The 12,286-nt window shown below is 38.9% G+C and overlaps 1 protein-coding gene across 1 annotated transcript; it reads left to right on the plus strand.

Moving 5' to 3' along the window:
* Positions 1-1,112: 1,112 nt before the first annotated feature.
* Positions 1,113-10,192, plus strand: znf148 (zinc finger protein 148). Its single transcript, XM_058393090.1, has 8 exons — positions 1,113-1,351; positions 2,073-2,131; positions 3,072-3,519; positions 3,783-3,908; positions 4,222-4,345; positions 4,438-4,521; positions 4,602-4,720; positions 5,300-10,192. The coding sequence occupies exons 3-8, from the start codon at positions 3,175-3,177 to the stop codon at positions 6,905-6,907; spliced, it is 2,406 nt and encodes an 801-aa protein (XP_058249073.1). The 5' UTR covers positions 1,113-1,351; positions 2,073-2,131; positions 3,072-3,174; the 3' UTR covers positions 6,908-10,192.
* The last annotated feature ends 2,094 nt before the right edge of the window (positions 10,193-12,286 follow it).

The raw sequence follows: 12,286 nt of genomic DNA on the forward strand, positions 1-12,286 counted from the left end.
ACACACACTCTTCACTCTTCTGCCATCCGGAAAGAGGTACCGAAGCATTCGAACCTGCAGAACCAGACTGTTGAACAGTTTCTTCCCTCAGGCAATCAGGTATCTCAACAGAGAACTGAGCTGAACTGGACACACACACACACACACGTACGTACGTGTTCAACCAAGATCTGATCTCAGAGGAGAACTGAACTTGTGCTGGACACGGACACACATACATAACACACACGCACACACAAAAAAAAGAACTGAACTGTGCTGGACAGTCAGACACACACACACACTAAATTGTCCTGTTTGCACACACATGCCACTTTACATTTATATATATTTATATTAATCCTGTTTACGTGTCGCTTTAGTATCTGCAATCACTGTATACACTGTTCTTTGCACACTGTCTTGCTCATTGCACAAAGCCAGCCTATATGTTGTTTGTCTGCACTGTCTTGTCTTGTCTTCCTGTGCACTTCTGTTATATGTCTAGTTCTTAAAGACTGCACCTTAAGTATAGTTTAATTTTTTTAGTTTAATTTTAATTTTTAAATTATAGTTTAATTTTTTTTTTATCTCTGTTTGTCTGCGTCACTGTACTTTGTCTGTGTTCTGTGTAGCACCTCTGGTCTAGGAGGAGCGTTGTTTCACTTCCCTGTGTACTGCATCAGCTATATATGGTTGAAGTGACAATAAAGCTTCTTCGACTTTGACTTGACAGTGCTGTCAAACCTCTGTTTATAAATAGCCTATTTGACAAATACCCATTGATGCCTTTGCATAATTTTGCTGGATAGAAAACTATTTTCTGGACATCTGAAGAGAAAAGAGCCTATAGAGTATATTTGCACAAGGGCAAGTGGCTTTTATGATGAATAAAGAATAGTCTATATTTAAACAGAGATTATTCCACCCCTTGTCCAGTGACCAAACTGCACACAGTCTGAGCTGCATCCTCCGAACTGGACAGCTTGAACATGACCGACAGCCTGTAATTGAAGTGATGAAGCCCCACAATGCAGTGCAAATGGATGTACAATGGGAAAGAGACGGGTTGCATAGCAAACAGCGTCACTCTTACTATGCAAGTGCACTACAGCCTCCTTTTCCAAAACCCACGACACCTACGTCCTAGGTAGTGCACTTCATGAGCAATAGAGGGTGATTTGGAATGCAGCCGTGGAATGTCGCTGCTAGCTTATTCCAGCTAGCCAGTTGCTAATCAATAAGCACAGCAGCAACGAAAACTTTTGCAGGGAGATGGTGACCGCTGATCATATACGACTGCTGGCCATGTAAAAAAATTACAACTAGCCAACATTGCTACCTGTAGAGAATAACCAACACGACCGTGCGGGTGAGTTTTGTGCGGTGTAATGTCAATTTTGTGTAAAGTCGCAGCGTTAGCAAGCTAGTCATCAAAGTGTAACTTGTGTGTTTTAGATAAGGCTAGCAGAGCCGGCTACTGTTTTCATTTCCCAGGCCTGAACAGATACACAGTTAGCATGGCTAGTCGGGAAGCTAGCTATAGCTCATGTCCGGTGGTGATTTATCGGTCTGACTCAGGCATCTAATAACCATCGAGCAGCGACCGTGACATTTGCAGGACCCATTTGACAGCGATGTTTTAGTGTTAATAAACACTTTGATATTCACTGAAGTCCCTTTATGTGGCTATCACTTCTAGATCTCTGCAGTAAACACAAACATCAGTTATGCTCATATTATTTAGCTACGTAGTTAGCTCTCTGTGTGTTTATTTTATTGCTATACCAGTTGTAGGTCATTTGTTTTTTTTTTATAATGCATCAACGCTTTCAGTATATTTTTAATCTCCTCACCAGACATGAAGTATCCTTAGCCACTGCTAGCTAACAGTACAACTTGTTAACCCACTTCACAAGGACATTTCTTATCTAAAAGTTTTATTATTTTATTTTGTCTTGATACAGTTCACAAGGCCTTTATGTAACCGTTGTGCAGCATGGACTTTCCTGCAGTCTTGATAGGAGTCTATAATGAGCTGTCTAGTTTTGATCATTATAATTAGGATCTAATTTCATTATTTTCTTTATTAGATAGCCGAGGACCAAGGACTTGGAGAGAGAAGCTGCCTTCTGGCTCAACCAGATGTGGGGTATGCAGCCGTAACTAAAACAGAATTAACCCTGGCTAAATTTGATATCAGGGAGAGCTATAGAGTTAATCTACACTATATTGGCAAAGGTTTTGGGACACTCCTGCAAATTCTGGTTGAATTCAAGTGTTGTTTTTCAGGGGTTGGGCTTGGCCTCTTAGTTCCAATGAAAGGAACTCTTAATGCTTCAGCATGCATTTGCGCACCAGTGCACAAAGTAAGGTCCATAAAGACATGCATGAGCGAGTATGGTGTGGAGGAACTTCAGTGTCCTGACCTCAACCTGATAGAACACCTTTTTGGATTAATTTGAGCGGAGACTGAGAGCCAGGCCTTCACGTCCAACATCAGTGCCTGACCTCACAAATGCGCTTCTAGAGGAATGGTCAAAAATTCCCATAAACATACTCTTAAACCTTGTAGAAATCCTTCCCAGAAGAGTTGAAGCTGTTATAGCTGCAAAGGGCAGGCCAACTCCATATTACATTCATGTGCGTGTAAAGGCAGATGTCTTACTTCTGGAATGGCTCGCAGTCTCCACTCTAATTCATCCCGAAGGTGTTCTATCAGGTTGAGGTCAGGACTCTGTGAAGTTCCTCAACACCAAACTCGCTCATCCCATGTCTTAATGGACCTTGCTTTGGTCACTGGTGTGCAGTCATGCTGGAACATTGAAGCATTAAGAGTTCCTTTCACTGGAACTAAGGGGCTGAGCCCAACACCTGAATTCAATGATTTGGAGAGGTGTCCCAAAACTTTTGGCAATATAGTGTATATTTTTAATCACCCCAATTTTCATCTTGTAAAATTTTCACAACGTTTGTGGAATGTAAACTTGCACATTTTATTCACTGGATAGTGACTTATTTGTAACTGTGGTCATCAAACACCATCATTTTCCTTGCTCAAACATTTTCTTTATTTGTCCTTCAACATTCAGTCAGGTAAGCAAAAGACTAGTACCCAGCTGTCAAGAAGCAAAGGTCCATGACAGTCAGTTGTTTTTCTGGAGCCACACAGCCACAACCAAGTAACTCAGAAAGATGAACATCGATGACAAGTTGGATGGGATCCTGATTCGATGTGACACTGTGAACATACACCACACAGCGCAAACCTTAGCACCCTCTGGGGTGGAAAAAAGGGGAGGAGGAAACATTGATATGTCTCTTGGAGAAAAAAGTTTGGCCAATCAACCCCTGCTTGCTGATGATGATGATGAGGAAGATGAGGATGACGATCTGGCTGGTGAAACGCTGACCTCACACAACCTCATCTCACATGATGAACTTATGGTTCATGAGGAGACTGTGAAAAACAACGCAGCAGGAGAACAAGAATTCTCTCAGCGGCTTTCCCACAAGCTACCGTACACCTTACAAATGCCTGTGAGTTCACCCTATATTACATATATGTATGTACATCAGTGGTGTATGCTCTTGCATATGTGTTCTTGCACATTTTAAATACTATAACTTTATATTGAAGTGTTTTATTTGTCTTACCGTTTCATGCTGTTTTTTTTTATACTGAGCAAGATTAACCTTTGTGCTGCACTTTAGTCAAGTTTTTGTTTAATTTGTGCCTGGGAGCTGCCTGAATGCAGCTTTATTATTTAGTGTAGTTACATTTTCATTTGTATTTTTCTCAGGTGAATATTAAACAAGAACTAAAGCTGACAGACCCACTAATTCTCAATAAAAAGGACAAGAAACAGGAGAGGGACCTGACAGATTGTCACAAAAAGAAAAAAAGAAAGCAGCGTTCTCCTGCAAAGGTAGCTACATATTCTCTATACTGAATCTAAGAGGAGTGGCTTTTCTGCAAACTGTGTTATAAATACACCGATCAGCCGTAACATTATGAGCACATCTTGGTGCCAGATACCACAGCACACCTTCAAGGATCTAGTGGAGTCCATGCCTCGAAGGGTCAGGGCTGTTTCGGCTGCAAAAGGGGGGCACAATATTAGGCAGGTGGTCATAATGTTATGCCTGATTAGTGTATACAAAGAAATGTGGGAGTTGTATATGAACCAAAATGTGCAGGGGTAAACTTTGAATTAAATCATGTGTCTAATAATCTGTTAGATTCTAACCATTAATGAAGATGGCTCACTGGGACATCAGAACCCGAAGTCACACATCTGTGAGCACTGCAATGCTGCTTTCCGAACAAATTACCATCTACAGAGACACGTCTTTATCCATACGGGTAACACAAGGCACAACTAATGAATGGATGATCATTGCCTTTTAATTACCCTAGTTTTATTTATGAATTTTTTTTTTTTTATTTCTCTACAGGAGAAAAGCCTTTTCAGTGCAGTCAGTGTGACATGCGGTTCATTCAGAAATACCTATTGCAGAGACATGAGAAAATTCACACAGGTAAGGAGAAATCCGAAATCATAATCATGATCAATATTCTATGCAGCAGTTAGAGTAAAATTTGTGTGTTTCTTCTGTAGGAGAAAAGCCATTTCGATGTGACGAGTGTGGAATGAGATTCATCCAAAAATATCATATGGAGAGACACAAGAGGACGCATAGTGGAGAGAAGCCTTATCAGTGTGATTACTGTCACCAGGTTAGAATAATACATCTTGTCTTTTTGGGAGCTTTGACATATGCAGTTTTTAAGTGCATTTTAATGGTGTCTTTAGTGGTGCCTTCTCTTCTTGTAAGACAAGATTTATTCATGTTAGAACAGTATTTGCACGTCGGTGCAGACCAAAATAACTGGTCTGAGACAATCTGAATAAACCCTAGTGTGATTCTTCTGCAGTAAGAAAGCAGTTTGCAGTTTCAGCCTTGCATAATTTAGGTAATATATGAAAGTTTTTTTTTTGGTTTGTTTAATTTCCTGCAGTGAAAAAAACAAACTAAATGGTAAATAAATAAACAAACGTGTTTATTTATTTATTTATTTATAAATTGCAACCAGACAAATAAATGTGGAAATGTCCTTAGGGTTTTTATTTTTGTTTTGTGTCAATGTGTATTGTTAAGATCATGAAATTGAATTAATTATGCTTTTTTATCTGAATGTACACCCTTCCTAATTTTGGACAGAAGCATGTCTTGCTTTAGATAAATCTTGAGCTAAAAATGATTGATAGTGTAATTTAGAAAGTTCTCACCTAGAAATTTTTGGTTCTTTATTCAGTACTTCTCCAGGACTGATCGAGTTTTGAAGCATAGACGTATGTGCCATGAAAATAAAGACAGAAAGGTCCATAAAGCAGCTGCCAAAGATGGCCTTCTACGCAACACAGAAACACTCACATTCTCCTTTCCACCCAAGGAGAGCACTCTACCTAAGAAAAAGCGACAGAAGTCCACTGATAAGAACAGCACCGTTGTCCAAAACCATGCTGTCCCAGACAAAGTTGTGGAGGGTGAAGAGAAGAAGGAAGAGGACAGACTCTGCAAAAATGAATGTCTTCCTCTTTACGATGTTGCCACCAAGGTGAAGGATGAGTATGTAATGACAGAATATTCTGTCGAACTCCCAGATTGTTCTCCAGGAAGCAGGGAACTTACTGGGGAGGCATCTTCTGATGAGATCACTCCTCCAAAGATAGTGCTGAAGAAGATTGCTAGCAAGAAGAATGTAAAGCAGCAGACTCTGGAACACTCACAGCCTTTGTCACCCTTGTCATCATACGAGGAGGGAAAAGTCACAAGATATACATTTGAAATTGTTGATAACAAGGGCCTTTTGGATGTTGAGCCAAGCACTGACTTGGAGACCGTTGATCCACTCCAGGTTGGGCCGACAAAGCCAGCTGGCAGCAGCACAAACTACGATGATGCCATGCAGTTTCTCAAGAAGAAGCGTTACCTCCAGGCGACCACGGCCAATAACAGTCGGGAGTATGCCCTGAACAGCATTTCCTCACAGCCCTCAGTTACTCAGGCAGCCGTGACCACGGTCATAGATGAAACTGTTCCTGCCACAATCCTGTCCGAGACTCAGACTCTGAATGTGGAGATCAAGTCGAGCCATGAGAAGAACGTGCTCCCCGATGAAGTCCTACAGTCCCTCCTGGATCACTACTCCATCAAAGCCAATGGACCATCAGAGATCAGCTTCAGTGTAGCAGACACAGAAGTAACTTCCAGCATCTCCATCAATTCATCTGATGTATCAGAGAGCAGTCCTACTGAGGCCTTGGGCACTAGCTCCCAAGCACCCACTGCAGAGAAGGCTAGTCTTCTTCAAGAGTATTCAAAGTTTCTCCAGCAAGCTTTGGAGAGGACCAGTCAGAATGACAGCTACCTGAATAGCCAGAGCCTAGCCTTTGTGAATGAAGGAGCAAGCCTTGGTGGGCAGCCATTATTTTCTTCAGACAAACAGTTTGGTTCTCCTAGTCGGTTTCGATCAGGTATGAACTCTCCCCTGAGACTGGACAAACCGCACTTTGGTCTTTTAGTTGATTCCCAACACTCATTCTCATTTTCAGGGGATGAAACCAACCCCTCTTCAGTGTCACCAACTGAGGACTTTCTGGAGCAGGTGTCCCCCAAAAAGTCAGACTCTCAGGGCATCACTCAAACGTTTCAGATTGCGACATTTGATCAGAACTTTCGATCACAGTTCCAGACCTCTCGGTCTGGACTGTCTTCGCAATTTAGCGTTTCCAATGGACAGGTCAGCATAAGAAGTCATGGAGGATCAGACTTTCCAGAATTCTCTCTTGTTAACGTTACTGAAACCAGAACTCAAATGAGCTCCTCTCCAGATGCTACAAGCAGCCACACATTTGGCTAAAAAAGCTATTTAAAATTTTACTCGTTTAAAAGCACTTTATGCTCTTGCTCTGCGAATGTAAGCAGCACCACATTGGATGGTCATCTCATGGCAAACATTTGAACTCCAGATGTTCTCTTTGTATTCGGTCGCTGTTTTAATCATGCAGGATGAGAATCATTATAGGAAGTAGTTTTTGTTTTTCAGCACACTCATTTAATGTCTGTATACATGTTAAAAGGCACTTTTCTGTATTTTGTCTGTATTTTTTTTTTTGTTAATTCTATAAGTTCATCTGCACATCACACTGCACAACCAGTCTCTCTAAGAGAGTGAATTTATTTCCTTACAGTTACATACAGATAAGCTCTTAAATTTCCAATGTAATCTCATGAATTCATAATTTTATATAATGAAATGATATAATTCTCAGATATTTTTGCACAACACTATGAAGGTAATATTAATTTTTAAGAAAAGCTCTTAAATTATATTGGAACTAGGTACATCTCTGATACCTTGGTGTATTGTAATCAATACCTTGATTGACACCTTAATTTTCTTTGTACAACAAAAACGTATCCATCCATGGAACTAATAATCCATGACCCTAAGAGATAAAATTCATTTAGGCTTTACTGGGAGAGTATACCTCAAATACAGCATGGGGTAATCAATAAAGATATCGACACTTAAGTACATTCCTCAAGTTGTATTTTTCAATGAAGCCGATGAAGTAGGCATCCCTAAAAAGTTTTTTTTTCCTGCATGTAGTGCCTTTTTGTGTATCTGTGAAATATTAAAAATTTAGTTTTGATCATGATCCTAAGCAAATTAATGATTTTAAATTTAGCTAAATTGTTACATTTGCACTTAGGCCGTATTATGGGCAAAATCAGTGCTCTTTATACCTGGGACTTTCAATTCAACTGGGTACGAATCCCAGCCCTGAATTACAATGTTTTATTGCTCTCTCTCTCTTTTTTTTTCTCCCCCGAAGCACATTTTCCATTGATCTCATTACAATTATGGAGATATTTTATAGGGTCAGAGATTGGTGATGTCTTTATTTGCTCTGTCATTCTATTGTGTGTTTGGTAGTTAACAAGCAAATGTATTAAATTGGGAAATTACAGTTGAGTCATGTAACTTTAATCATTGTCTTTGAAATATGAACTAAAACTTTTGCCTTGTCTATCTCTAAACTGACGTTCATGTATTCACTGCATTGTTTGATGAAACAAATGGTGCATGGCTTTGATCTTTGGTACTTTTATTTAGTATTTATAACCCTAGTTATCGTTAATATACATCTAACAATGAATCACATCAACATCCTGCCTGTTTATAATTTCTATATGTTTTGATTGCTCTCTTTTTTTGGGGGGGGGTTGAAATGTCTTAATCAAGTCCCTAAGCGCTAATTCATGCATGCTGTTTTTTAAAGCCTACAGGGGTGCCATGCTAAATTACAGACCAAATTGGAACTGCAATGTAAAGATATCTTTATTATAAAATGACTTTTATTGCTCATACTTCATTTGAAAACATTCCCTCATTTGATTGTCAGATGCGTGTCGTTATGCATATATGTTTGTATGGATGTACAATGGATATAAAAAGTCTACACACCTTTGTTAAATTAACAGATTATTCTGATGTAAAAAATGAAACCAGTGCCAGATCTTTATTCACACTCAGTGTGAAATTACATTAGACCTTTTTAGGTGTACTTAGCTGTAGAAGTGTGCACACTCCTAAACTAATATTTTGTTGAAGCACATTTTCGATTTTATTACACCACTTAGTCGTTATAGGTAAGAGTCTTTTATCCTGTCACATCTTGACCTGGCAATATTATCCTACTCTGTTGCAAAAACATTCTAGATGCATCAAATTATAAGCTTTAGGACACCCCACATATTTTTAGTTGGATTCAGGTCTAGGCTCTGGCTAGGTCTTTCAAAAAAATTTATTTGGGTCAAGCCATTCCTTTGTTGCTTTGGATGCATGTTTTGGGTCATTTGTCATGCTGAAATTCCCTTACCAGACACTTGAAGATTTTAATACTAAAATTGACATATTATTCATGATTCATGAAGTCCTAGTCCTGCAGAAAAGCAGCCCTAAAGCAGGATGCTGCCACCACCATGCTGCACTGTGGGTATGTTGGACCAAACATACCTTTTGAACTTGGACCATAACATATATTTTCGTGGGATTTGGGGTGATTCAGCTAAACCTGCATGATTTATTTATTTTTTATTTTTTTGGTGAGAAAGGCCTACCCCATAGTCCAGACATGGGAAGAATATGAGACAGTGTTAATCAGTATTTGTCAGAAATTGTTGAGGGACTTTCTTTTCTTGGTGATGTCACAGTGGTGCTCTATTTTCTCTGTTGGTTGATGATGACATTGTTTTGTAAGCTCTTTGTGAACCATGGCATCAGCAGTCAAATGAAACCACAAAGGTATGTAAATCCTACAGAAACAGCCGAGGTTACTCCTATTAATTTTAATTGTGAACTTTAATCCGAATACAGCCAAATGAACAATTGTGAAAGGGTGTGCACGCACATTTTTTTTTAATTAAAAAATTCCCCAAAAACTTATTTTCACTTATTTTTATTGGATGTAATTTCTCACTGGGAGTGTAAATATTTGTAAACATATTTTGGTTTCATTTATTTCGCATCACAAAAATTCTGCCATTTTAACAGAGGTGTGTAGAACCTTTATCTTTAGTTGTATGTATGTACGTTGTACATTTTGAACTGCGCATTATGTTTTGTGTATGCTAAGAGTGAGATAAAGAAAGTTGGAGACATTTGGGATCTCTGTGGATTTTTAAAATGAGTGTACTCTGTTAATTCTGTCTGCATAATCCTGTTGGTTCTGGCTTCAGTGAACACTGCTCATGTTACCTTTGATTCATAGGGTCTAGTTTTTTTTTTTTTTTGTCTCTGTCACTTCCTGGAGTTGAAAATACCACAGCAGGTAATCTGATTTTCTGTCATAAAAAGCTCATAACTCTAGTTCTCATTAAGGATTTAATTTTTCTACTAGATGCATTATTTAAGCAGATTCATATTTCTGCACTCAACAGATATCAGCTTTATATATCATGTACATCTTGAGCACAATTAAAAGTGTTTGTTAGTTTCAAATGAACCAATTTGTCCGTCAAGTCAAAATGAAGTGAGAACACTTTTCATTTACCTTTATATGATATTGTTTGATATTGATATGATTGTATTGTTATTTTCTTTTACTGCTACACACAATTACATTAATTCTGACTCCCACCTCTATACATTGGAATTTATTGGAGCATTTATATTAATGGATATGTTTCTTTTCCCTTGTTTAAAATGATACCAGTTCTGGTATCAGTGATACTGTTCTCAAGCAGTGATGCTTTTTAGTTATAGACATGTCTATTATCAAGTTGATGCCGGGATGCATGTCCACTGTTTTTTTTTATACACTGGTTATATTTTTTTATATTGTAGCCAGTTTAGTTCCATAGAACACCATTCATGTCAGGCAATTTGATGTGTAGAACCTGGAGGGAAACCTTTTTTTTTTGGATTGCATCTCTTGTGTGTGTCCTTTGAAATACAACAGAAGAATTCAGTGGTGTTTCTTCTCATTGTTTTTGAATTTATCCCACTCCTTACCTCATTTTGTGGATAATTATGTTTCACAATTGTTCCGCGTTACTGTAATGTTTGCACTGAAGCTGCAGTACATTCCTGTTCTGGCCGCCATTTGTCAATACACAGAGTCAACACAGAGTCTTTCCTTTTGTCAACATACCTGGCTGAATACCAATGATCTCCCCACATAATGTGTTGAATTCTGAGTGTTATTTATGACCAGATGTAGATTTTAGTCATTTAGTGGATGCACTCAGACCTTGTTTTACATAATCCTCCAAATAATGCCTGTCTGGCCTCCGCATAAAATAAATAAATAAATAAAACCATCCCCATTTGTTTTTGATCGAACAACGCTGTTTGTCCCGATTTGATTTTTGAGATATTTTACATACATTCACCAAGCACTTTAATAGAAGGGCTGGTTTATGTAATTGCTGATCTCCTGGGATTTTCTCCCACAACCATCTTTATAGTTTACTCAGAATGGTGCAATAAAGGAAAAACGTCCATCAAGCAGCAGTTCTGTAGATTGAAAAGCTTTGTTAATGAGAAGGCCCTAGAAAGGCTACAGTAACCCAGACAACCACACTTTACAGTTGTGGTGAGCAGAAAAGCATCTCAGAAATCACAACCTGTTGAACAGTTGGACTACAACAGCATAAGACTAGAGATTGATTTCCACCAAAGAACACTGATTGTATGGTCAGAATCTGGTACCAAAAGTATAAATCCATGGATCCAACCTGCCTGGTGTCAACAGTCCAGTCTGGTGGAGGTGTTGCAATATGTTGGGAAAGTTATTTATTTATTTATTTTATTTGGTACACTGTGGGGTTAATCATGTTTTTGACCATATGCATTCCTTCATAGCCACAATGTACCCATCATCCAATAGCTACTTACAGCATGATAATGGTTGAGAATCAGGTTCTCTCAGTATTCTTCAGTCTTTTCACAGTCACCATATCAGAATCCAATAGATAACCTTTAGGATGTGGTAGAATGGGAGATTTACAGCATGAAAGTGTCCCTGAAAAGTTTGCAGGAGCTGCATGAAACAATCATGTAAACATGAACCGTAATCTAAAAGGAATATATAGGAGAAAGTGAGGCCCTACCTATTTTTGGTATAGGATTAGTATAGCAATTTTGCTATACCAATTCTCAACTATCAGCACACCTGTAGCAGATTTTCAGTGCTCTTGATTGATTGGTTAATGTGTATTTCTGAGAAAATGTGGAAAATCAGGGGCAGTGTTAGGGGTGTTATATTTGAATGGATAGACTATTAATCCTTCATAGAACATACAAAGGTCCCAAAACCTTTGGCTTTGGGACACCCCTCCAAATCATTGAATTCAGGTGTTGTTTTTCAGGGGTTGGCCTTGGCCCCTTAGTTCCAGTGAACTCTTAATGCTTCAGCATACCAAGACATTTTGGACAATTTCATGCTCCCAACTTTTTGTGGGGAACAGTTTGACCCCTTCCTGTTCCAACATGACTGCACACCAGTGCACCAAGCAAGGTCCATAAAGACATGGATGAGTGAGTTTGGTGTGGACCTCAACCTGATAGAACACCTTTGGGATGAATTAGAGCAGAGACTGTGAGCCAGGCCAAAACTGGGACATCTGCCTTTACATGCACATGAATTTAATATGGAGTTAGCCCTCCCTTTGCAGCTATAACAGCATCCACTCTTCTGGGAAGGCTTTCCACAAGGTTTAGGAGTATGTT

The sequence above is a fragment of the Hemibagrus wyckioides genome, linkage group LG06 (assembly GCF_019097595.1).
Source record: "Hemibagrus wyckioides isolate EC202008001 linkage group LG06, SWU_Hwy_1.0, whole genome shotgun sequence".
Classification (NCBI taxonomy): Eukaryota; Metazoa; Chordata; class Actinopteri; order Siluriformes; family Bagridae; genus Hemibagrus; species Hemibagrus wyckioides.